Source organism: Hippocampus zosterae, chromosome 16 (genome assembly GCF_025434085.1).
Source record: "Hippocampus zosterae strain Florida chromosome 16, ASM2543408v3, whole genome shotgun sequence".
Classification (NCBI taxonomy): Eukaryota; Metazoa; Chordata; class Actinopteri; order Syngnathiformes; family Syngnathidae; genus Hippocampus; species Hippocampus zosterae.
The window spans coordinates 13,824,911-13,843,740 of record NC_067466.1 but is presented as its reverse complement, the minus strand read 5'-3'; the positions used below and the strand labels follow the sequence as shown (position 1 = coordinate 13,843,740).

The 18,830-nt window shown below is 44.9% G+C and overlaps 1 protein-coding gene and 1 long non-coding RNA gene across 2 annotated transcripts; both read right to left on the bottom strand.

The window, feature by feature from the left end:
• Window positions 1-853: 853 nt before the first annotated feature.
• On the bottom strand, window positions 854-18,310 carry zgc:100829 (uncharacterized protein LOC445149 homolog). The gene is made up of 8 exons (XM_052046788.1): window positions 18,147-18,310; window positions 17,118-17,589; window positions 9,566-9,710; window positions 9,372-9,471; window positions 7,988-8,026; window positions 7,844-7,894; window positions 6,471-6,678; window positions 854-1,726 (listed from the first exon to the last, which is right to left on the bottom strand). Exons 2-8 carry the CDS (start codon window positions 17,287-17,289, stop codon window positions 1,503-1,505), a joined length of 939 nt encoding a protein of 312 aa, XP_051902748.1. The 5' UTR covers window positions 17,290-17,589; window positions 18,147-18,310; the 3' UTR covers window positions 854-1,502.
• On the bottom strand, window positions 2,317-5,403 carry LOC127588184 (uncharacterized). Its single transcript, XR_007958997.1, has 2 exons — window positions 4,836-5,403; window positions 2,317-4,716 (listed from the first exon to the last, which is right to left on the bottom strand). It is a non-coding gene; the product is annotated as an uncharacterized LOC127588184 (long non-coding RNA).
• Window positions 18,311-18,830: the final 520 nt, after the last annotated feature.

Genomic DNA, 18,830 nt, shown 5'->3' with positions numbered 1-18,830 from the left:
TAGATAAACAACAATTCGCATTCAACATTTACACCTGCGGAGAATTTGGTGAATTTTCAGTGAACCTAAGAAAAAACCCCAACGACAACATGTTTTTGGAATGTGGGAGGAATCCAAAGTACCTGGGAAAGAAAAAAAAATCCCACGCAAGCGTTGGGAGAATATGCAAACACCACACACCTGTTGACTGTGAGAATGCAGATGTGCAAACCACTAACTGCTAAACACCGTGCGGCAAGATTAAAAATAATGGAGGAAACATCTTCTTTGTCCTAAACAAACCCCGTCCGGCATTTTGCTTTTGGTTGCATTGAATCACGACATATTGAACGCCGGAAAGTAGTGGATGGAATCATTTTTGCTATAAAGGGGCTTCCTTTAATGGCCATATTATTGGTGCGAGTCAACAGACTTGAAGGACAAGACTTCACAAATCTCGTCTGTTAGTGTATATACGTTTGAAAATTTGCACTTTCAAGATAGTTTGTCATCTGTTTGGCTCGTGGAAGAAAAGTTTGATTTTGTGCACGTGTGTGCATGTGCGTGTGCGTGTGTGTGTGTGTGTGTGTGTGTGTGTGTGTGTGTGTGTGTGTGTGTGTAGCGCATGCAAACCTGGTAGCCTGCTTTTGGAGCAATATCCAAAGATGATTCGACTGGTCAACAACAACTTTGAATCGGAGATGGTTTACATGTTCCGAAAAAAATATTTCGTCCAGACTGATTTAAAAAAATGACTTTACCCCCCGCCCCCCCGTCACATCAGGTTTTTGGGATATTTTAATTGTCTGCTTTTCGTCATCATTCATTCCAGAGTATTTTTTTTCACCCTCAAATAAGGAATGTCCGCAGATCGTTTGAATTTTAAATACATCCATTTATTGCCTTTTTGATTCAACCACACAAGTTTGCCATCCGATGCGCCTCATCATTATACAAAACGTAAAAAAAAAAAAAAAGTCCATTATATATCACTGTCCCTATAGAATTTATTTTTAAAATGTGTGTAAAAAAACCCCACACTGTACAAATTTTAGTATAGTACTGAGACGTAACACTGAGCAGAGTCAGATCACTTGGCAATGACCACCAAACCTGCCAGGGTTTGATCCAATAGGAAGGAGTAAGAATTTTTGGCACTGTCATTGGTCCTCAAGAGGCCGCGCTGAGGCAAGGCGGTCATGTGACATGCCACAATAACGCTCACTGAGGCGACTCCATTAAAGCAAGGGTCCCTAAGTACCTTATTCCCCCTCACAGGATAAGATAAAAAAAAGAATACCACACGTGATCTAATGCAAACTGTATCGCCACGCAATGCGACAGCCGCATCAGACAAGTAACGAGCGCATTACATTCAAGCATTTCCATATTTGTGCTTTAGTAATGACCGCAATGTAACAAGAGTCTCCATTGGTCGAGTTGTCCTCCCTCTGACTACTCCGCACGGTCCGTCATTGTCCAGTGTGGCTTCTCTTTGAGATGCTTTGGGTCAGCGTTGCGGATTACCTGACAGAAGAAGTGGTGGCGACGCACAAGTGGCTCGGCTTGGTCGGAAGTGGAGGCTTGACGCCGCGCAGGGGGGGGTTCGGGGCGGTCGGAACGCCGCTATCGACGCTGAAGGTTTTCATCAACTGCGCCACTCGGCTGCGTCCGGCATTGGGCGGCGTGCGGGCCGATGAGACCACCTTGACCGAGGACGCCCTGCCAGGCGCTTCCGTTGCAGCGCCTGAAAAACAGAACAATATTTGTTTTAAAAGGAGCTTCTGCCATAATGACGAGCATTGTCGGTGTGGAATACTTGCAGATATTTTTGCGAGCCCCTTTTATGTCGTTTAAAATGATATAACATCAATGCTAATTTCCGTTAGCCCGCCTCCGGTGCTCGGCATAACGTTAGCATTAAGCTAGCGGACTGTAAAATATACCGTTGGGACAAACATTTTGGGGTTTAAATATACAATGTTCAACTCGTGGTTGCTTTTTGGGTGAATTTGACTACTTTTCTGTGTTTTCATTCTTTTTTGGAATTCAGTGAGCAAGAATTGCGACAATTTGACTTTTTCCAGATATCGAAAACCACATAAGGACCACCACATATCGCAGGCATAACTTTTTGTTTTTAATTTCAGGGCGCGATGCTAATGTCATTTTCCCACACTTTCTGCCGCCCAGAACACCGTAGGGAGTATGATGGTGTCAGAAAAGGTGAAAATAAGTTGTTCAAAATATATTTTAGGAAAAGCAGAACACAACGCAAGCCTTCCACGATTGTTATGAAAGCTAGAATTCTTTCAGCGACTCGTTATATCATTTCCTCTTTCCAAATACTACCCGCATGGATCTTTCTTCAGTCCCTTGTATTTTTTCTTTTTTCTTTTTTTCCTTTCCGCTTGCCTTTATCCCACTCCGGCCCAAGCAGAGGTCATCCTCCGCGAAAGTGCAGCGGGGGACGCAGCTGGCCGTAGTTTGTCGACGTGCGCTCGTTGAGGTAGCGTGTTTGAGAGAGGATGTAATTGAGGGAGGAATGGAGGGAACGGGCTCAAGAGAGGGGAGAGCAGGGAGGCAATGGAGAGCAGACAGACGCTGCTCAGACACCAGAAGGCTTGAGGAGCCACATATTTTTAGCGTCATCCCCGGGGGACGCAGATATGTGAGAGCGCGCCGGCGCGTGCGCGCCTGTTCCGGGTGCACGAGCAGCCTCCACGCACACAAAATGGAGCGACAAGCATGCGTCTCCCGTCGGTAGGGGATTTGAGGAGACACATTCTCACGCCACACAACGACGACGCCGCCAAGCCCGGGCTCAGCCGAGCCCTCCCACCCCCCGCCGCCCCCTCACCGCCAATTCGCTCAGGCGTGCCACCAATCTCCACGCGTAGGCACGCCAAAACCACACAGGCGCTCTTTCTGGCTTTTTCTTTGAAAATTGAAGACACAAAAGGTTGCGTGATTCTTTATTGTTGTTTACGCTTTACCTTCGTTGCTTTGCGCGCCTCCCCGCCTTAGTCTGACCTCTGACCTCACTCCCCCCCAGTTCCTGTGTTAATGTCCTCTCGCCCGCGCCGCATGGGCCTGCCCTGATTGTCTCGTTGTGTTGTGCAGTCACCACGGAAACCTTGGGCAGGCTCCAGCAATTGAGGCTGACACACATTCAGGCACGCACCGAGCGCACAAGGCGGACGCACACGCGGATATGCACACACACACACACACACACACACTGAGTGGCGGTCAGAGTGTGTTTTCTGTGCTCGGAGCCTTGGTGCAGGTCTGAGCGGAATACTTAATAAACGCCGAGGCAGACAGCAAGAAGGAGTTTGTGGGGTATTTTTTTTTGCGTCAAGTAAGGTGACAAAATAATTCACACACTCAGTATGCAGTATTCTTGACTGGAGTCATCTGACGAACAAATAATGAAAACAAAAACCAAAAACAGGCCTACCAACCGTCAAATGCTTTGATTGACAAATCGCCCAATTTAGATCTCTCCCTCCTTTGTGCGTCGGGGGACGAGGGGATGGTAGCGAGTGGGTGAGGGTGGTGGGCATGCTGGAGGCGTCGGGCTATAGCGCCATTGACCAGACTGGCGCTGAAATTAAAGATCAATCTATCTCTTTAAAGACCCGTCGTCAAGAGAGCGAGCGGGAGCGAGGAAGAGAGGAAGGAGGTGGGAGGTGGGGGGAGGCAGAAGTGGGGCAGAGGGCAGAATTCCCGAGCAGCACGTCTGTGGACAGAAGGGCAGGGCGTGTGTGTGTGTGTGTGTGTGTGTGTGCGTGCACGCCACTGGGGCCCCTGTCACTTATCAGCACGGGGCTGAGCGTCGCCTGGGGCTCGAGTCGGGAAGCGGCGCAGGAATGTGCGTCCTTCCCTCTGAAGGTGAGGAGAGAAGAGAGGAAAGCCGACCCGGCTGACAGAGAAAGGAGGGGGTTCTAAACACCACGCGCCGCACACATGCGCTCAAACGCACGCACATACGCCAACGGTACACAAACAGTAGCCGCTACAGATGCTCCGCATCTTGCAAAACGGATTATTTCAAGCAAACGCTAACATGCGGCAGATTGACGAACGTTAACATGGCGGCGCCGCTAATCGTAAGCCCGCTCTGGGAAATGGTTATACAAGTGTAAAAAGAAGACGGATAGCAGCTAGTGTACTTTCCAAAGGCGCATCGTGTCGCCTCGATATACGTCAATTTCAAGATGTCAAACTAAACATCAAACAAAGAGAAGTTACACTTTTTAGGAGGCAAGCCAAGAGGATGACTTAGCCGTTATTTACTTGGGTGTTTCCAATCACCTTGTGTCATAGAGTTTATTCCGTCCCTGCGGACGGTGCGTACAAGTGCTCTTCCTTTGTCCCAAGCATCTTTTGACACTCGCGGCTCACGTGATAGGTCACACTTCCTGCCGCGGGCAAACAGCAATGGTTGTCACGACCCGCATGCAAACACAAACAGCTGAGGCATTGAGCGTTGCCGGCCATCTCTTCCCCTCGGAACGAGCTTCCTGCCATTGTCAAGGACACTCGCTCTCGCTCAGTATTCCCTGTCCGGAGTGGAGACATTTATCGGGCTCCGCGTACGGACGCGTGTCAACTACCTCCAACCTGCAGCTGTTCGTCTCCACTTTTGTTTTTCGGTGAGCGCCTCGAAATGCGGGTCCGCTCCAGACACATTTTATAATAGTCATCTTTTGTCTTGTGCCAGGAGTTGTCCTGAGTTCTGCCAATATCCAACAACTCGTTTTCATCAATTTTTTTTTTTTGTAAATAATATCAATTTATGTCTTTTTTGTCACGGCTGACTTTGGGACACACTTGCAAAGCCACGCCACTGTGAATAACAGCCAGTTTCTCTTAGCTATTCCATTACGTCTGATGTCGAGAGAAAAAAAAAAAACAAAAAACGAGACGACTGTGATGCAGGGAGAGCATTCTTCCAGCAGAGGGATCGTAAGGAAACAGGCTCCCTCTCCAACTGGACTTTTCCCTCTACAGTGTCATTGTTTTCCCACTTGGTGGTGCTAATTTCAAACTGACAAGCAGAATTATTTGGGAATGAGTCTCGCCTGGAGTGGAGAGAATTTGCTGCTGTTCATACAGAAAGTCTGCAAAAGGAAGTCTGTTCGCCAGCCAATCACAAGGCACACATATCCAAACAATCACACACTTACATTTACCCCTATAGGATATGAAATGTTTTTTGACATTATTTTCTGCTATTTATTGTGGGAATGGGGGAAAAAAGGAAGCATGTGGTCAGTTAGCACTTTGATGTTGTTCCTTCTTAGAGCCACTAAGTGGCACACATGCATGGCAGCTCGGCGCTGTGGTTACATTACCGTAATTCAATTCAATTCATCCAATTCACTTGAACTTTTCAGTGATAACTTTTCGCAGCATTCACACTTACAAATACCCTAAAAAAACGTGCTAGGAAATATCACAAATCACAAGTTGCATTGGCTTTTTCCAGCCTAGAGGCAAGTCTGGTTTGACTTTGCCACTCCATAAAGATTCTGGGAGGCTGAGGTACTATTTGGCCGGAACATAAGCTGGAAAAAAAGGAAATAAATCCTTCTCCAGCTGCATTATGGCGAACCTTTGCGGAGGCGGCTCCCGCTCAACGCTTCCAATTGGAGCCATGTTGTTGCTTCGGTGGAGACGCAGTGACGTCAGCTTTCTGTGTTTTCAGTCTTTCGCCACTGTGAGACGTCCAATTACAAATGGAATAAAACCACTGTGGCAGACATGTTGGAAAATGTGTCCCGGAAAGTCCCAGTTCAGGATTTTTGTTTTTAAACGCAGTATTAATACCTCATATTTTATCCTCTTGTGATTAGAGAATAATGTAGACTTTATAGGGGAAGAAATATATTTGGCAACTTAAATTTGAGCATAAATGGCAGCCACGGCCTCGCTGCAAATCACTTATCCCAGCAAAGGGAATCGTAAAAATGAAAATTGATATGATGAAACAAATAAAATATACTACACCTGATTAACACAATTATAAAGTATATAGATAGATAATGCAAACATTGGATAGTTGAACACAGCAAATACAATAATACTCAGCTGTGCATATTCTTTATCCTCTGCAAAAAAAATCGCCAGACTAATATTACTATGACAAACTGTAGTCACGGATCTTTGTGTTTGCATGACTGAATCATACTGCCCCCCAGTGGCCAAGTCGCACAAGCCAGCGGCTGCAATTAATCATGTTGCACAAACCCTTGAATCTTTTACATTCTATTTGATTACGGTAATTTATTTTGGCATGTTAATACAAGTCGAGCATTTTCAACCTTTTTAGTGGTGACACATAATTTGAGACACAAGCGGGCTCCTGGCCCATCTGATATTATGATTCAATATCTGAAGGGTCATTGCGGGGCCTTGGGAGCCCCTTCAGTGCTCATAACCTTGACCTTCATGTCATTTCCCATGATGCAATGCTCACTCACCTTTGCTTTGCCGTGACTCCTCAATCTTCTCAAAGTCGCGTGACTGCAAGTGCACGTTGGAAGCTGCCGTCGTCAGAGAGGGCGTCACGCCGGCCTCCCTCAGATTTGAGACCTCGGGTCGCGTGTTGACGGGTCCCGGCGCCGCGCTGGCGGTGTCGGGCCTCACGATGACAGCGTTGCTTCTCCTGGGAAGCCTGGGCTTCGCTTCCTGAAGATGGAGGGGGAAAAAAAATAAATGTTAGGAGGAAGACAACAAGTGTAGACAGGTAAATCATGTACAGTTGAATCACCGCCACTGTGCTGACTCATCCAACTGCCCTCCTCTACAGTAACGAAGGACACAAACAGCCCGATGACCACTAATTAAAGCTCTAATTATCTACGGGAGGAAAATGATGAGGCGCCTTGGAAATCAAGCCGGCGCGCTAATCTTTCACGCTGATCTTGCGCCAGTTTAATCAACAATTTTGCTTGCTCGCCTCTTAATCAGATGGACAAAAATACAGAAGGCTCTGGAGCTGCAGCAACCAACCCACTTCTTTTTTCCGGCAAGAACTAATAATTCTGCAGCGGAACCTCCACATTTGAACGAAATAAATTGTGAAAAAATTTGTGAGCAAGGCTTCACAGGTCAGTCACACACAAAAAAATCAAATTTTCGTCTCACATTACATGTCAGAAAATCTCATGAAACTCGGCTGAGTGAGCATCTAAAGCTGAGGGGTTAAATTGAAAGCCTACGGGGGGAGAGAAAAGATGTTCGCTAAACTATTCTAAAGTGTCTGTACTAAATGCATCACCATGGCTTGAGGAACAAATGAAGGAGAACAGAGATTTCGACTCGCCCCAAAAACCACTGGGGGACATTCCCGCCATCCCATCCATCTGCGAGTGACGCATCCCACTAATTCCCCGATCAAGTTCATCAACCATCTGTTCTTGGGCGGCCCAAATATCGCCTCTTCTCCTTCAGCTTCTTCTGCCTCTGTGTGTGTGTGTGAGAGACCTGCACGCGTGCAGCGTGCAGCATGCAGCATTAAAAAGTGAGGCAGTGAAAAGTCATGTTCCCCAGGCTTGGGGGTGCAGTCGAGTTCAGTTGTTCCAAATGCAGAAAGCTATGCAGTGCTCTCAGTAGAGCCTGGTGCGTGAAAAGTGGAGTGCCGGGAGAAAGGTGATACGTAAAGACGCGGCGAGTGAAAGGACCGCAAGCTGAACCGCAGCTTCCTGTTATTGGCAAGGAGGTGAAAACGATCTGATAAGACCCCATTAAAGTATTTCTTAAAATCAATTCCAAGCATAGATAATAAATAATCATAAACTATTCCGGTACATCTTAATCGATTTAAGCTGTGTGCATTTATGCCTCCAAATACCTTGTGTGCAGTTGCAGACGCGGATGCTGGTGAATGCTCACTCACTGACACCTGTGGGTGCAACAAAGACATTACACGAGGGTTGCGCATGACGTAATTAAAGCACCGGACACACAAAGACATCAGGGCAATATGGAAACTCACCGCCAGGGGGTGTAAAGTGCTCGCCTCCTCACATTTGGCCTAGTGGGAAGACAAACACTTCATTTCATGATTTGAGTGTATTCGAAAAGAAACTGAGAATGCTTTTCGGGAGAGGACTCTTCAGTGGCCTCATCCACTACTAAAAACCACGACTACCATGTTAAAAAATAAAATACAAAAGAATGAATACAAGAATCATAGTTATATCACTTCAGTTCCGTACCTCGACTCTACATTATTGCAGCTCACAATGAACATGTATCTGATAGCATGACCAAAACCATTCTCTTTTTGCTCGCGATGTAGCCAAAGAGATAGCTAGTTTTTGCTGCTCTAGGAGTGGCCCATAAAAATACTTTTACAAGTTGAAAAAGGCAGCCAGCTGACTTATCCTCACAAGTTTTTCTGGAATAAGTCACCCTGAAACTGTACTTTCAAAAATACCCGACATTCATCCTCTCCTGCAGTCAACTGCGTGTAATTAAAAATCACATTGTCTCAAGCAGCTTTGATCAACCGAAAATGGCGACATCACTCTTTGCCTTTGTGAAGTTCAAAAGAGTTGACTGTTAAATCTGACGCAAAAAAAAAAAGGAAAAGCGACTACAATCAACAGTGTAAGTGTCGACACAGCACGGGAGATTCCGAAGGCCTTTGGCAAATTACATTAACATGGTAACACAAAGCTGAAATCTGATTGGACCAAAAAAAAAAAAATTCCACAAATTACTGAAAGCTGCCTCGCCAAGACAGATGTGAAATGAAGATAATAGACTGTTGGAAATTCATGAACGGAACTCATTTAAGTTGTAAAGTCCTGACCGCATAGCGACGTACAAATAATATGCTATGTAGTCGATATTGAAAAGAAAAGCCTTTTTTTTTTAAGTGTGCTGCTTGGCTACATGCACAGGTTGCGGTGACGACACTTTTTTTTTGTGCCAGATGAGAAGGTGACAAGAGAACCCACACCAGCGCCTACACCAACTTAAAATTAGCAGCTGTGCAAAAAGCACACCCTAAAGTATCACAGTGCTTATTTTAACCGAAAAGAGTGCCTTTTAAGTCAATAAGAGGTTCTTACTACTTGTAGCCAGGGCTAAATGGCTGCTCCCTAGGAGTCGATCTATACTTTGCACATGATGTCACAGAGATAAAAATGGCATGATGGAGGTTTTGCACTGGGCGAAAATCTGGACCTCATGGAAGCAGATGGGATTTTTCCACGTCAACATCATGTTTGGAGCAGCGGACACAGAACGTATGTGTGTTTATTTTCAGTTTGAGCCAAAGTTGGTTCATTTCCAGGGCATGAGTGCCAAAGAAACACGCAATCCTTTGACCTTTTGCTTCGAGGGCCACGGTTACTTCATTCTTTACATACCTTCAAATTCAAGGATATTTCAGGTTGCGTCGGAGAAGGAAGGTTTTCTCTCTCGGCCGTGACGTCGGCGTTTACTCTGCTCTTTAAAATGGTTTGATTACTGCAACAGACACATTTGATAAATGAAAATTTGGCTGAAGCGGCGCCACGAGTGTAACGGTTAAATACACAGACGCTGTAAATAAGTATATTACACTGCATTGTTGGGCAGACAGGGCGCCCTCTTTTCTCCCAATCCCGAGCAGATGAATTTGGAACTCAACTCGTCCATTTCCCCGATGACAAGGACGGCCACGTCTCCATCGCGACCCAGCAGCCAGCTCACATTCTTGCCGTTGGCTGTGAGGAAATAACACAACGGCGTATTATCTCTCGATAATCACGGATTTTCACATTTGGGTCTGAAATGGCTTCCCTGCAATCAGGTTCACTGCACTTGCAAATTTACAGACACACTTTTTCTTACAGTTTGGGATGGGAACCTTATTCCACGTTGCCGCAGTATGACACGGTGAAATGAATTATAGCTGACAATGTGCCTCAACAGTTGTAGAATTGGATGTTCTAAGACAGGGGGGGGGGGGGGGGGGGAAATAACTTTTTTTTGCCCATTTCATTTTTAGAAGAGACAGATGGATCTGGTCATATCGAGGTACATGACAATGAAGCGTGTGTGAATAAAACTGTTCATTTTATTTCACTATATGATCAAATGAATACGATGTTTTTTAAATTTTATTAATACCATTTATTTCCAATACATCAATTAATTATTTCATTGGATAAATGAGGGGCGGCCCGGTAGTCCAGTGGTTAGCACGTTGGCTTCACAGTGCAGAGGTACCGGGTTCGATTCCAGCTCCGGCCTCCCTGTGTGGAGTTTGCATGTTCTCCCCGGGTCTGCGTGGGTTTTCTCCGGGTGCTCCGGTTTCCTCCCACATTCCAAAAACACGCGTGGCAGGCTGATTGAACACTCTAAATTGTCCCTAGGTGTGAGTGTGAGCGTGGTTGGTTGTTCGTCTATGTGTGCCCTGCGATTGGCTGGCAACCGATTCAGGGTGTGCCCCGCCTACTGCCCGGAGACAGCTGGGATAGGCTCCAGCACCCCCCCGCGACCCTCGTGAGGATGAAGCGGTACGGAAGATGAATGGATAAATGAATTACCACATCATAATTAGATTTTAGGAACATTTGAATTTATGGAAACAAATATTCCAGGGCATATCATGCGAACGCTCAGCGTCAGATATGACATCATTTCAAGCATGCGTCGGCTTCTTTCAATCATAATAATCATCATAATGGAATTAAAACATCATATGTTCCCCAAAGTGTCTCCCACTCATTTGGTTTCCAACCATCAACAGAGACAAAAGAGCCGCACTTGCTTTTGGCTGTTAGGCAATTGTGAAGCTCGGAGCTGACGTAAGCGCCGTCGGGAGCGTGAGCGGCGAAGCAGCTGACGCAGGTACGACAGCGTTAATTGTTGGTTGTCTTAGAATGAGTCGGCCGTGGTGAACTCGTTTTGCCAGCCGGCCCTGCGGAACACATTCCGGCTGGCCAGGAGCACTATGAAAACACAGTGGTCGGGAAACAAAGCTTGACAAACAAGACGCATACTAGTGTGACAGCTGCAAACTGACACCTTTGTCAGGTGCGGGGCAGAAGCGGCATGGGAAATTCGAGCCTTGCTGTACATGACAGCTGCAAGGGACTTGGCATCACGGTGACGCGTTTTTTCAAACTTGTCGACAGTTGAGGTCTGAAGCAATCCTGTCGAAAAGCTTCAGTGCAAATGCGTTTGGTCAAATACAAACAATCTCTTGTTTGAGCCCAAAATCATTTTTTCTTCACATGAATTAGTGCAGGGGTCTCCAACGTGGTGCCCGCGAGCACCAGGTAGCCCGTGAGGACCACACCAGTAGCCCGCCAGTGCTAGGATTGTGATTTGCTCGTAGAAATTATGATTTAAAAATGCAAACATGGGCAGTATTATAGATTCTATAGCTACCTATTTAGCTATCTAACTAGCTAGCTACAGTATACATCTAGCTAGCTAATGTTCTAATATTATTAAATGTCATTTGTACAAATGTTATTTTAGACGTGTATCAATTTGGTAGCCCTTCACACAATCAGGACACATAAAGTAGCTCTCACTCTCAAAAGGTTTGGTGACCCCTGAATTAGTGGGACTAATGTTGGGCACCAACATACAGTTTTTCGGGGTCACACTCTCGACCCGCTCCCTGTAAAAATCAGGTGCTTCCAATCTTAGGACCCTCCATTCTAAACATTAACTTTGGCACTGCACGTGCAGCTTTTAAGACAACCAAGGTTAGACGGTGATGGTGTAATGTGGTTAATTAAATTAATGCCGCAAGAGTAATTGAAAGTAAAAAAAAAAAGCGCATCAGATAGCAATACAAAGTAGAATAGCGTTAGCATAGTGACATAAGTAATGCACATTAAGTGGTCAGCAGAAATGCCTTTTTGTTTTCTTTTCACATCAGGCAAGTTTAAAAGCACGGTATCGACTTCTCCAACACATACGTGGAAAAGCAACGACTCGAATCGTTTGCGCGAGAAGCAAAAGTTGTGGCTCTCAGTCGCTTGGAGGGTAGCATCGCTCGCTAGCTTTGACTTTCTCTTTCGGAGGATCAACTGATAAAATTCGGAGGATCAATTGATAAAATGTGAGTTCAAATAGAAAAAAAAAATGACACTTTGAAAATGATATCGTGAAATCCCAGCTTTGGGTAATTTGGTAGTTAACATAATAACACACGAACTACCGGTATGTCAACTTCCAGAAGGCTTTGTAGACAGATTGTTGGTTAATTTTGTGCAATTTTCCACTATGGAATGGGCACATGAGCCAAGGAAGAACCCAATCATTTTAGCACCGATCTGAACCAAAGTATTTTTGCTGAGCACTGCAGTCTTTTTCAGATATTGTCTGTCACCCCCCACCATGAACCAGGAAGTAGCCAGCTAGGCTAAAAGACTGACAGACACACCAATACAGTGTTCCTCTCATTTTTTTTCTCACCGAGGTTCACTTTTGTCTTGTTTTTTTTTTTTTTTTCAATGTGCTTGTGGATCATGTAGCTAACACACAAAAGCCAAACATGGCCTGCCCACTGGAGTTCACAAGTCCCATGACCAGAAAGGCAGCATGAGACAGCAAGCTTCTCTATGCGCATATCAATGAAGGTGACAAGACGAAGCAGAATTTGTTCTTTTGTGTTTGAAACACATACTTTTCCTGTCCACTTCCTGTTTTGTCCCCCTCCGCTGCTAATTGTTTCGCAGCTTGCCTCGACTTCCTGCTTTACCCGAAAGAGACGAACCGTCCACCATTTTCACAAATTAGGAGCAGAGTAGAGCTTCATGATATGTGCCTGGAGTTTTCATCCGGTCCGTTGAGAACAGCGTTGCTCATTCGACACAACCAGAAAGCGCAACCTTCTACCCTCACTGCGCCCACGCTGATAAATAGGAAGTGCTTTGTGATTAGCCCCAAAGTGAGAGCTCACATTACTTCATCAGTCACAGTTCATGCACCCCGTTTCACACTTGAACCAAATGCATCACGTGTCCTAAACTCTCCTATGCTTTTTTTTTCTTTTGGGGGGGGGGGGGGGGTCATGATCAAGCGTCACTCCGCACCACATATTTTCCTCCAGCAGAAAGAAAATGCAGACGGGTGAGATTCTGCAGTGTGTCGAACCAGTTTGAGAGCACGTCATCGAGCCTCGTGAGTTGTAGCCTGCTTACGCCACGATATTGCATGTGTCCACAGAAAAGAAGAAAAGAACCACGGGTGACTTCATCCACGATGCTTGTGGGGATTTTTGTGTTTTTTTTTCCCCTCCTGTCGACATTTTCCCACCACCTATGATTTCTCAATGTGTCGAAGGGTACAACATGACTCATATGGAAAAAAAGCTTGTCGTATTGTATTGAGCGGTTAGAGTCGCTTGTCGATAATAATCCACGGTGACCGACTTCAAAATGAATCTTCATGTTTTTGTAACAGAGCCTTGAGCAATGCATGTTTTCTACACACGAGCCAACATTTTGAACAACCGCACAACCCGATGAGAACGTATACAGGAGGTGTATCAAGCATTTTCCAAAATAATACAACAAAAACGCAGTAAGACCATGTGATTTCTTTTAGCCAATCACAGTTGTTTGCCAACCTCTTGGGTCACCTGTGGAGTTATTAGTTAGGATGGGCTGGTGATTTTTTTTTGCATTCCTCCTGTACAGCTGACACTTCATCGCTAAGCAACCAACAAAACGCATTTCTTGTCCTGTTTCTTGCAAAGAAGCACGAACATAAAACCGCACTCCTTCCTTTCTCTTTGTTGATTTAGAATAGAAAAAGATGACCAAGAGAACGGGTCAAACAAGTGTCGGGTTTGGCAACCTTGGCTAATGGATGAAATATTTGGAGCAGATTAGTTATGATTAGAGAATCTTTAGAATGGGGGTGTCCAATGTGGTGCCCATGGACACCCCCCACTGTCCCCCCGACACATGAGCAGCCTGCGGCCCTGTTCTAAAAATAGCTCAGGGGGGACACTTATTATTTACAAGGAATGTTGTAGGAGTGATGTCAAGACTGGCAGATATTTATTGAAATAAAATCTTTGTTATTGATTTTTTTTCAATGAATGCCCATCATTTCTCATGATAACACATCATCATAACTACAGCACAACCGTTTTTATTTTATTTTTTTCTAGCCTGATGCTTATTCCGATTCTGATTCATCGACCGACTAATAAAAAAAAAGATAAGGAAATGCAAAATACAATGAATAGAATAACTTCTTCAACAATAAAGATATGACATACGGGCAGAATGTTGGACTGGTTTGAACACTTTTCCTATTTCAGAAGTGCGTATCATACTGGTAGCCCTTTGCGTTATCAGTTGCCAAGAAGTAGCTCTCATTTTCAAAAAGCTTGGTGACCCCGGCGTCATAGTCTGTCTTCAGCCGTCAATTATGTTGATGTCGACATAAGTGCAGTAGTCGGCACAAAACTTTTTAAGTACTGTGTCACCGCGGACGGAAACTGTAGTGTCAAAATGTGGCGTGATATGTCCAGATTGCGGTCTTTCCCCCAAAAAATGTTGACAAAAGTATGGTTCCCTTAACCAAGATGACGGTACTGCAAACTATAAACTTGTGTAAACGGTCTTACGTGGCTGCGTTTGAAACCACTCACGCTCGTTTAATACGGAGCAGCTGGAGTTTGTCGGGCTCAAGTAAGTTTATTTGCGAAGAAACTTTAAACTGGCCAAATGGATTCGGGATAAACAACCATGCCCGAGTTGGCACGCAGCTGTTGAGATGACAGTGAGCACTGCTTCGGCTTTAAAGCACAACTTCCCAACCAATCGCTGTGACTTGCGACATTATTGTGCTGTGAGAGTTCATCAGGTGTGCTGCGGGAAATTAACCAGGTACATTTAAGTGGAAAATTATTATTACGACATTAGAACTTTTTTTTTCCCCAGGGGTGATACCAATTCGGAGTGTTAGCAGTCAAGCTGGACGATGACAGAGATTGCTGGCAGTAAAACTGAAAATATTAAATATAGGAAAGTCCAACACTGAACCTGGTCTAAACACCTTAACGCATGTAATTTTTAAAAAGCTTTTCGGATTTGTGACACGTTTAAAGTTTTTGTTCAACTCTTAAAACAGGAGACAGCTTTGTCTTCAAATTCTTTCACCAAAGTGCAGTACGTTCCCAGGCTCAGCAGCATGTCTTGAAAGGTCATTGAAAAAGGCAGCAAATACAGTGCCCTCCATAAGTATTGGCACCCCTGGTTGAGATGTGTTTTTTAGCTTCCAATTATTTTATTTTTTTTCTAAATAATATGGGACCTTAATGGAAAAAAAGAGAAAAATCCAACCTTCAATACAAGTGCATTTATTCAGTGGGGAAAAAATCCCACATAAAGAAATAATTATTTGACATCAAATAATGTGTGTCACAATTATTAGCACCCCTGGTGTTAATATTTTGTACAACCCCCTTTTGCCAACAAAACAGCACCTAATCTTCTCCTATAATGTTTCACAAGATGGGAAAAGACAGAAAGAGGGATCTTCAGCCATTCCTCTTTGCAGAATCTCTCTAAATCATCCAGAGACCTGGGTCCTCTCCTCTGTACTCTCCTCTTCAGCTCACCCCACAGGTTCTCAATGGGGTTGAGGTCAGGGGACTGAGATGGCCATGGGAGGAGCTTGATTTTGTGTCTGGTGAACCATTTCTGTGTAGATTTGGCCATATGTTTAGGGTCATTGTCTTGCTGAAAGACCCAGTGACGACCCAGCTTCAGCTTTCGGGCAGAGGGCAACAGATTTTGATTTAAAATGTCCTGGTATTTCAAAGCATTCATGATGCCATGCACCCTAACAAGGTTCCCAGGGCCTTTGGAAGCGAAACAGCCCCACAGCATCACTGACCCACCCCCATACTTCACAGTGGGTATGAGGTGCTTTTCAGCATGCGCATCTTTCGTGGTACGCCAGACCCACTTAGAGTGTTTGTTGCCAAAAAGCTCAATCTTGGTCTCATCTGACCAAAGCACACGGTCCCAGTTGAAGCCCCAATACCGCTTGGCGAACTCCAGACGCTTGCGTTTATGATTGTGAGTGAGGAAAGGTTTTCTCCGTGCATGCCTCCCAAACAGCTTGTTGGCGTGTAGACAGCGCCTGATGGTTGATTTGGAGACTTTGTGACCCCAGGATGCTACCATTTGTTGTAATTCTGTAACAGTGAGCTTTGGAGATCTTTTGATTTCTCTTACCATCCTCCTCACTGTGCGTGGTGGCAAAATAAACTTGGCTCCTCGTCCAGGCTTGTTTACCACTGTTCCAGTTGTTTTGAACTTCTTAATTATTCCTCTCACAGTGGATATGGGCAGCTGCAGTTGAGTGGCAATCTTCTTGTAGCCTCTGCCTGACCTGTGAAGGTCGACGCACATCTGCCTCACTTGTATGCTGTGTTCCTTTGTCTTTCCCATGTTTAAGAGTGGATAAGAGAAATGGCCTCGGTGTCACGTCATATTTATACCCCAGGGAGACAGGAAGTGATGAATTACTAATTAAATGTTCCTACATACTCTGGTAAACTTTGTAAACTACTGTAGAAATGACAGAAATGCTTCAATTATATTTATTTCCTGGGAATTGTTAAGGGTGCCAATAATTGTGGAACAGGTGATTTGATGTCAAATAATTATTTCTTTATGTGGGATTTTTTCCCCACTGAATAAATGCACTTGTATTGAAGGTTGGATTTTTCTCTTTTTTTCCATTAAGGTCCCATATTATTTAGAAAAAAAATAAAATAATTGGAAGCTAAAAAACACATCTCAACCAGGGGTGCCAATACTTATGGAGGGCACTGTAGCTTCCGGAGGTTTCAGACATTCATTTTCCAGAAATGTCAACAGAAGTGATACACTGAAAACAAAAGCGCAGGGAATTCCGAGCATTTCACTTCAAAGCCGAAAGAACCAAGTTGGAAATTGACCACCTACAGGCAGCTGGATTAAAAGTAATTAAATAAAGGCTGATGCCAGCATACGTCAAAATGCAGAGTATCGGCGCTGAGAATCGGCCTCGCCGATAAGCGGTTCATCCCCAATTATTTACAACAAATAGTGTACCACTGGAATGCAATAGAGTTGAGGTTGTGGTTGAGTTTTTCTGACCTTTTTTGGGCTTTGTCCTCTCGCCTTCTCGCTCCAGCTTTTCTTCGCGCTCTTTCCAGCGTCGTACCTGCTCCTGGCGCATCTTCAGAAACAGCGTCTTTTTCTGGTCCTCGTTGAGAGCCTCCAGCACATCGGGGTCGATGTACATGTCCTTCAGGATCTGCTGCAGCATTGTGGCGGCAGTTTTGGCAGCTTTGACAGCGGGGCCGCGTGGAGGGTTCCACCTGGTTGAGGAGGTGCGGGGAGGTAGTTTCTCCTTCCAGACGTGGATAAGTGGTGCTTTTAAAGTTTCATGCTCTCAAAACATCTTGATGTGCCAAAATCCTGAAGGATGCTCCTCTGGATGAACTTCACACAAGGCGAGCGATGATCCTCTCTCACTCATTTGAAGAAGACAGCATAAACTCGCTCTTGTTTGTGGATAGTTTCTCGCAAACGCTGCGACGTCAATTTATTGTCATCATCGGAGCATCTGTACAAGAAAGAAAACGACAAGCCTTCTAAAACGTCTCATTCCAGTCAGTTACGAGAATCTAAATCCAAACTGACAGACTCAGCCCAGAATGGGAGGAGACTCTTCCGGAATGCAACTGTTTCTGTCATCATCTTGAAAAAGAAAAAAAACAACAACCCTTGCTTCTTTCCCTTCCCTAAACCGGGCTTCATTCACAACCAAACTCTCACGAGAAGCCACTTCTGATCAAGTATTGGCTTGGGGGAAAAAAACGCGTAAGGAGCATGTCAGTTACTCTTGGCAAGTACATTGAATGGGATCAGTTCACCCCCTTAAATCACAGCAGGGAGGCAAACAATGGCTCCACACACACACACACGCACACACACATACACACGCACACACACACTTTGAGGGAAAGGAAGCTTGTCTCAAGACAGAGAACCGGTGGAGCCCAGATGGTGTCGAGTAAACCAGTTTGGTGTGCACACGTGGAAACCCAGGAAAAGAGAACAAGAAAACAGAAAGGAGCAAACAGAAAGATGAGCTAAAATGGAGTTTGTTGAGGTACTCACAGTAAGATGTAAACAGCTGCTCCACAACAAGAGTACGCTAAGTAAGCGGAGAGTCAAGAGAGCCTCCTTGTCTTTGTGTATGACTCGGTTGATGACGTCACAGCATTCCATGATGTCCCTCCCTCCCTCCTTCTTTGCAACCGCCTCTCAACAGTCTCTTTCTCCCAAACTGTCTCTCGCATTGTAACTGTCTCACGTTCTCATCAACACATCAGTCATTGACGTCACGTTAAGAAACACTCAAGACAGATTTTTTGAAAAATACTCAACTTTACTACAAATGATATTATTATTACACATGATTTTTAAAATGTACATATAATAATTTAAAATATGAAAACGCCGACTTTTAAATCCGTGCCCTCCCCATCCCGTTTCAGAGTCTCTGACGTCATCGCTGCGGTTAGCTATGCGGTCTCCATGGTCCGGAAACGGTAAATTTGTACCCTCTCTTCCTGGCGTTCATGTTGTACCGTATACGTATGGTTAGAAAAGTAGAGACATGGGTGCACAATGCCCCAAACGCGATGTGCATAATATTAATCCATGCCGGTACGAACTTGTTTTGACGTACTTCCGCATTGGCGTGGGCGGGCGAATTGACGGTGTCTCAAAAGAGACAAAAACTGCAGAAATAAATTCTGAACTGTCTTTTGTCGCTTATTATTTTGAAGTGACGGCGGA

Coding starts and splice junctions, on each gene's coding strand:
- zgc:100829 (XM_052046788.1), bottom strand. CDS start 17,289: ATGCTGCAGCAGATCCTGAAGGACATGTACATCGACCCCGATGTGCTG. Junction 7,895..7,987: donor GCACTTTACACCCCCTGGCG/GTGAGTTTCCAT, acceptor TTGCACCCACAG/GTGTCAGTGAGTGAGCATTC. Junction 1,727..6,470: donor GGAGTCACGGCAAAGCAAAG/GTGAGTGAGCAT, acceptor TCTGTTTTTCAG/GCGCTGCAACGGAAGCGCCT.